We start from the raw sequence: 7,456 nt of genomic DNA on the forward strand, positions 1-7,456 counted from the left end.
TCCCACCGGGGAGTAGCACGACACCCCGCATGACCATGGCCTGGCCACGGCAAGCCCGGAGCCGCCCCATGGCAGCCTGCCCGCACGTGAGCCATGGCGGCGGCAAGCCAGCAGCTAAGGCTTTGGCTGGACGGACGGTGGCACGGCTCTCCAGGCACGGTGACCGCGCAGCGGTGGCGTGCGCACTCAAGGAAGAAAGGCGCGGGCCAGGACGACGCGATGCGCGCGCGCGAGGGAGGCAGGGCGACGAGGGCAGAGCACCGGCACGGCCACGGGGCACGCGTGCGCGTGATAGCGGCGGGAGGTGCGGCAACGACGCTGGCTGGGCGGTGTGCGGGTAGCAGCGGGGCCGAGGGCGCGGCCAGTGTGGACCAGGACGGCGTGGCGGCCACACACGACCGCGGTAGCGAAGGAAAAGGAGGGCGCGCGTACGCCAGTGCGGGGAAGGGCCGGCACCGACAACGCGAGGCGTGAGGTGCTGCGGGAAGGGCAGCGCTGCGGGCACCCGAGCGCACGGGAGGGAGAGCAAGGGGCGCCGGCTACTACGGTGCGGCACTACAGTTAGGCGGATGTAGAGGGCGGTACTCCAGGCTCGGGCGGCTGTGGCACGGGTGCGCAGAAGGGCGGCGGTCACGGGCGGTCGCGTGGGGTGGACCGACGACGAGCGGACGAGAGGAAGGTGCAGAACCACACACGGGATCGGGCGCACCTGCACGCGCGGTGCCGGGCAATGACAATTGCGGCCTCCATAGGCGTAAGTAAGCAGCGAGAGAGAGCAAGGAGGACGAGCAGAGCTGGGATGGCTCCCCTCAGCAACAGAGAAGGAAAAAGGGAGGGAAGGCAGGACTGACTCGGATTGATTGCGACGACTGAGCAACAGTGGAGCAAGGACAAGTGGCGGTAGAAGACAAGCAAGGTCAGGCCGAGGCAGAGATGTGGGAACTCATGAATTGGAGCTTTGCTCACCGGCCACAGAGACAACAAGTACTAGCGGAGGCAGACACAAGCAATCAAGAGAGAAGTAAAAACAATGGTCGGGGAGGATGGACGGGGACGGATGAGGAGACTTTACAATTGCAGAGAAATGCAGAGCCACGATGGGAACGAGACAATGATCAATAGCAAAGGCAGGCGAGTACGATGTACGTCAAAAAAACGAAACTGCTGCGCTCTCCTTCTCTTTAGTTCGTGCTTAACAAAATAAACTCATGAGTATACATATATATATATATATATATATATATATATATATATATATGTATATCCTTCTATTTATTAATGGATTTTTATTTGATTTATAAAAGTTGCTTTTCCTTCTTAATCTAATAGAATAAACCGTTCGCTATTTATTTACCAAAATTATTGACAGACATTCCTAAATATTTTTATGCACCGAGAAATTTTAACTTGGACGTTTATTTGAGTTCACGAAACTAAGTCACATAGGATTCGCTTTTGCGTCGAATACATTTTAAATCAAAAATCCGAGAACTCGCTTTGGAAATTTTACTTAGGCCTAAATCGTGTTGCTAAACGAGCTCGTAACACCAGGGGTGTTACAATTCCCTACACATAGAGGGGTACACAAATTCTGATTATGTGGGAGATGAAAGAAAGTCCACGTCAGGGTACATATTCACTCTCGTAGGAGGAGCTATATCGTGAAAAAGGTCAAAGCAAACCGTCACTACATCGTCCACAATATATGCCGAGTTTGTAGCATGTTATGAGGCCATAGGGCAGGTGAATTGGCTAAAGAAATTCAGGTCCGGGTTGAAAGTGGTAGACAATATACATAAACCACTTAAGTTATACTACGATAATAATTCAACAGTATATTATGCTCACAACAATAAGTCAAGTGGTGCTGTCGAACGCATTGACATAAAGTATTATGTTGTGAAAGATAAAGTCCGGGATCATATAATTAGTCTTGAGCATATAAGAGCAGAAAAGATGCTCGCGGATCCACTTACAAAAGGCTTACCACCCAGTGTGTTCAGAGAACACGTAGCCAACATGGATTAAGGGAAAGCCTATGATTCCTGGACAATAAGAGCCTAGTTAAGAATCTGTTTCAAAACATAGAGGTGCATTGTAGCTGTTTAATCTAATGGCAAAGACCGTGACGATGATGCACGTTCTATGCACTAATCTATGATGGAATGGGACAAGAGAACGTAAGTTAAATTTAAGATATAAGTGAGATCAAGGAGAAGAATGTTAGTTGATCTCTACCAATAGGCCAAACGACCTATTGGGCCATTAGATCCGCGCCCTGATCGGGGATGCCCTACCCTAATATGGTTGGTGGGCCCCCGTCGCACAGCGCCATAAATAGAAGGTGGGGGCCAGGGCGCTCAAGTCATGAGGTTCACCTGAGCCGCCTAGCACCCCACCTACAGTCCTAAACCCTAACCGATCACAGAGGGGGCACTGCCAGCAACGGAAAGCGCCGCCATCACCTCTACATCACGCCAGAGGACTGCTACGACGCTGGGCTACCCTGCGGCCTCTACATCGACCCCGGACGACACCGCTACTGCACTGCCACCGGGTTATCGCCAAGCAATGCGATGGCGAGCCCATCTTCCTTAAAGGCAGCCGACGGTTTGCACCCCTTCACCTCTCTTTCTCATTCTATCTCTAATCTAGTACTAATGATTGCTTTTAGGACTCACGGTTTATCCAAGTGCAAGTAGACATGCTAGTTCTATGCCTAGAGATCATGTTTTAGGTTCAACACTAAGAACTTCCCTTGCTCTGAAACTGCACTCTGTGGAGTCCTTTTAAAACAATTAGGAAACAAAACTAGATTCTGCGAATCAAGTTCTTGAAACATTTGATCATTCACAGTCGGTCAGTATTTCATATAAAAATACAAATTCATTTCATTTCAATACCATTTAAATATTGAAATGTTGGTTGGTTTATGTGTGCTTCGTCGGGTTAATCTGATCACAAATCCTCGAAGAGGAATTGCCGAATCGCGAAGAGGAATTGCGGCAGTTTGGTCCCAGTCCGTTAGGCTGTCGATCCCCGGGGCTTGCGGCGGAAGCCAGCGCCACCGCCTCATGCTCGCGCGGACTTAACTGCAATTAACCGGTTGCTTAACTGTAGCTTCCTTGCCGGGAACGACACCTAATTAACAAGACGGTAGGAGATCTACAAAGCCTGACCGGTTTGGCATCCCATTGTTAGGATTTTTTCTGATCACATAGTCATATATCTAGCCGGGTACATCTTGTAAATGGATAACATGTCCTAGTACATGAACTAGACAGAGATTCGAGAGAGGAGTAGTGCTAGGTTACCGACCATCGTAGGCCTTCGATCCAGAGGCGTTGGTCATGGTCGTTGTGTCGGTGTCTGCGCGAGGACAGCGACGGTTGGTGAGGACGGTGATGGTGATGGGCGGCGGCGACCGGCGGTGAAGATCGGTGGCGGCGCAGTGTAGTGGTGGCGGTGGGTCACTGGCTACGCCCCTCACTAGATCGGGCTAGGGTTTATAGATGGGGAGCTCATATTAGGTGAACCTCGTACTCAGAGCCGCCGACCCCCACCTCTATATATTGCGCAGTGTGATAGGGGCCCTCCAGCCATAGTGAGTTGGGCGTCCCCGATCAGGACGCGGATCAAAGGCTCAACTGGGCCGTTAGGCCCAATTTAAAATAAGAGATCAATCTAACACCCATATGCCCATATTCCCATTACCTTGCTGCTAATCGCTTCGTTGTTCATTTGTGCGTGTCAGTGAGAGTGGGTCTCTTTCACCTGCGGCGTCAAATTCAAAAGGTCCAAAATGTTTTCTTGGAAACATTTGATTGGCTCTCCCCCTGGATGTGAACATGCGATGTGACAGCCACCTCTTGAAATCTTGATCTCCCTCTGCCTTGCCGGCGAAGAAACACAGCTGTGACCGCGACTACTTAAGAGGAAGCCATTCACACCGCAGGCCCTCCAAGTTAGCAACAACTTATTGCTTGCGCCGCAATTACCTTTCGTTCTTGAATCTTGATTGGAGAATTTCGGCCTGGTTTAGTTAGGTGAAATTTGAGAATTTGGCTACTGTAGCACTTTCATTTTTATTTGGCAATTAGTGTTCAATCATGGACTAATTAGGTTCAAAACGTTCGTCTCGCGATTTCCAACCAAACTGTGCAATTAGTTTTTTTTCGTCTATATTTAATATTCCATGCACGTATCGCAAGATTCGATATGATGGCTACTGTAGCACTTTTTGGGAAAATTTTTTGGAACTAGACAATGCCTGAATTTTGCAGCAACGACTCAGTTTAGGTTGTTACTCGTTTCATCATATTTTCCCCTATGAAATAACTTCCTTTTTAAGAAACATCAGAAATAACCGATATCAAGAGAAGGTCTTGATGGTGCGATTAAGTTGTTTTAATCCAGAGCAATATGAGCATAACAATCTGTATGAAATTGACGGTTTTTGATGATGCCCTTCTCTGTTCCTGGCAGGGACTGCTGGCCCCCTGATTTTAAGCGGCCAAGATATAAATATCACTGCTGGCAAGAGGATCATGTCAAGAAACATTTCGCCCGTGCTGCTGATTTTGATCTGCTTCTTGGTTTGTCCTGTGAGGATCCGTGGATTCTCATGGAACATCTTCTCCTCCTCGTCTGCGCCCAAGGGCGGCGAACGCGCTCCGGTGATAGAGCTCGATGGCGCGGTGGCCGACTTCGCCCTGGACGGAACCAATGACCCCAGAGGGCTCAAGCTGCTGGAGAACGCGCGGAACAAGCTCGCCGGGCCGAGGAACTGCTGGCAGGAGGCGTACCGGAAGCTCTTCGCTAGCTGCAGCGAGATCATGGCCGACAAGGAGAGGCAGTCGCGCCTGGCGTGGCACCTCAGCAGCTGCTTCCAGGAGGACTCGGGGCGGCCGCCCTTCCGGTCCTGCGCAGAGGGATCCAAGATGGTGCACTGCCGCAAGCGGCTGAGTGAATCAGAAGGCAAGGTCTTCCTCGAGTTCTTCTTGGAGACCAACACCCTATGCCACCAATTGCAGTAAGTTTGGTTTTCTCTCCTAGCATTGATATGTTTTTTGTACTGAACTTTTTTTAAAGCAATTTTTTATACTGAACTTGACGCTATCTTTTTTTGTCTTCATTTGATTTATTCGTCGTTCAGGACTGAAGCTTTCAAGCACAACACTGAGAGGCTCGTCAATGATCTCACAAGGACATCCAAGTCCGCTGAGGAGAAGCTCGAGGTGATCGAAGAGAGGTCAGATCAGATCATCAAAGAGTCTAGTAAAGTGAAGGACACGCTGTCATCGATCGAGACGCAAGCCGACAACCTGGCAGAGGTGTCAAAGCACACCGAGGAGCAGATCAACGTTGTGCTGGTTCACTCGAAGTCCATCTTTGAGCAGTCCAAGGAGATCGCTACCACTCAGGCACAACTGAGTAAAGGGCAATCAGAGATGAGGGAGAAGATTGAGGCAGGTAATGCGCGCGTTGAGGAATCATATGAAAGACTAGGAAACGGGATGGATAAGATAAAAGAAGAGACTGGATCTATGCAAAGGGAAATTAAAAGTGTTGGTGAGTCAATATCTTCAAAGATGCAGAATTTGCAAAGAACTGCTGATGACATTGGGAGTGTTACTGGCAAGTCCTTGGAGAACCAAAAGCAGCTACTGAATGGACAGAACCAGGCCATGGATGGACTGAATAAGCTCCACAGCTTTCAAGCAAAATCTCTCGAAGAAAGCAGGTATTATTATATTCATATGCACTGTTCAGCTTGTATTGTTCTTGAATCTTGACAAATGCTTGCTATACGTCTAGTAGAAAAATAATATTGATTAAGTGAACAATTGCAGGGAAACAATGCAGAAACTTGCACAGTATGGCCAGCGTCAGCAGGAAGAGCTACTGTCCCGGCAAGAAGAAATCCGGAAAGCTCACGAGCATCTCATCCAAAATTCTCACTCCACACTGGAAGCCCAGGTTCTTATATCTCATTTTGAAAATATGACCCACTTTACATGGTCGTTTATATTTACTGAACTTTTTCATATACACAGGAAGAGTTCAGAGCAAAGCAGGCTAACATTTTTGCTGCTCTGGACAAGCTGTATATTCTGCACAATGCCATTCTAGCTGAGTCTCGCTTCATCAAGGCCTTCTTCTTCTACTGCTGCATTGTGTTCCTCATCTATATGCTCACCGGTGCAAAGCAAACGTTCAGCATCAGGGGCCAGCTCTACTTTGGTATTATTTCACTATCGAAATTGAAAACTTATAATAAATTAAATTTGAATGCCCATAGCTAACATTTTGCCCTGGCAGGTCTGTGCATTACGCTTCTATTGGAGATTGGGTTGATCAAAATTGGCGCCGACGACTTCGACAAGCAGTTCTGGGTCATGTCCAAGGTGTTCTTGGTCAGAATGGTGTTCCTCGGCGCTGCCACCGTTCAGATCTTGCACTCCATATTCACCTTCAGGTACGTGATAAACGAAGGCCTCTGCTGCACTATCACACAATGCAAATCTACACGCTCGTTTATTGGCCTTCGCTTAATTTTAACCTCTTTTTATCCTTCAGGGACTATGAGGTGCTGAACCACGGGCTGCTCCAGACGCTGGTCGAGAAGGTCCGGGCGCTGGAGGAAAACGCCGGCGGGAGGGCGCTGTCATACGGCTCGGAGTCGGAGTCGGAGTCGGAGAGCCTGAGGGACTACTCGTGGGTCTTCGACGAGCTGGTAGACGAGGTGGACAGCAAGATGGACCCAACATATATCCTGCCGCCGGAGCGGTCGCCTCTGATTCGAAGGCGCAACCAAGTTGTCGTGGCGGAGGAGATCGGCGAGAACTCCCTCACAACGTCGGTCTCCCCGAAGTACAATCTGCGGCCACGGAAATAGGCACAGCGGTCTGGTTTCTTAGTTCGGAAGGAGCTATTTTGAGTGTCGCATCAGATGTTGACGGAAGTTTTATTTACACGATGTTCTAGCACATTTTGATGAAACTACGGTTGTGAAATCAAATTACGCTTCAGAAATCTTGTATGATGTTCAGCATTTTCCTGTTCTATCCAAGGGGCTTCAGTGATTCTCTCTTCTTTTCTTTTCTTTTTTTTTTAAACTCGGAAATTCATTACTCACCAGACACAGCAGAATCGCTGGTCATCAAGTCCTCAACAAACTGAGGTACAGACTCCCAAGTGATAGGCATATCACTGGACAACTTACACACAAACGATGCAAAAGCATCCGCAAACTTATTACAGGTTCTAGGACACACACCCACTTTATAGCTTCCAAAATCCGTCATTAGTAGTAACCGAAGTTCAGTTACGATCCCGCTCATAGCTGACAGACGATAAGCATCATCCTCCAAAGCAGTTTTGACCCGAACAGCATCCGTCTCCAGAGCTACCCTCTGTATTCCCACGCCCTGTTCACTTGCTTATAAGTCATACT

The 7,456-nt window shown here is 48.8% G+C and overlaps 1 protein-coding gene across 1 annotated transcript; it reads left to right on the forward strand.

The window, feature by feature from the left end:
* Positions 1-4,547: 4,547 nt before the first annotated feature.
* On the forward strand, positions 4,548-7,056 carry LOC136546318 (protein GAMETE EXPRESSED 1-like). The gene is made up of 6 exons (XM_066538296.1): positions 4,548-5,032; positions 5,156-5,743; positions 5,853-5,979; positions 6,057-6,243; positions 6,322-6,478; positions 6,580-7,056. Exons 1-6 carry the CDS (start codon positions 4,548-4,550, stop codon positions 6,896-6,898), a joined length of 1,863 nt encoding a protein of 620 aa, XP_066394393.1. The 3' UTR covers positions 6,899-7,056.
* Positions 7,057-7,456: the final 400 nt, after the last annotated feature.

Source organism: Miscanthus floridulus, chromosome 3, assembly GCF_019320115.1.
Source record: "Miscanthus floridulus cultivar M001 chromosome 3, ASM1932011v1, whole genome shotgun sequence".
NCBI classification, from domain to species: Eukaryota; Viridiplantae; Streptophyta; class Magnoliopsida; order Poales; family Poaceae; genus Miscanthus; species Miscanthus floridulus.

Excerpts from the sequence above, each read along its gene's own strand:
- LOC136546318 (XM_066538296.1), top strand. The coding sequence starts at position 4,548 with ATGTCAAGAAACATTTCGCCCGTGCTGCTGATTTTGATCTGCTTCTTG. Across the intron at positions 5,033-5,155 it reads ACCCTATGCCACCAATTGCA|GACTGAAGCTTTCAAGCACA; the intron begins GTAAGTTTGGTT and ends TTCGTCGTTCAG. Across the intron at positions 6,244-6,321 it reads CAGGGGCCAGCTCTACTTTG|GTCTGTGCATTACGCTTCTA; the intron begins GTATTATTTCAC and ends TTGCCCTGGCAG.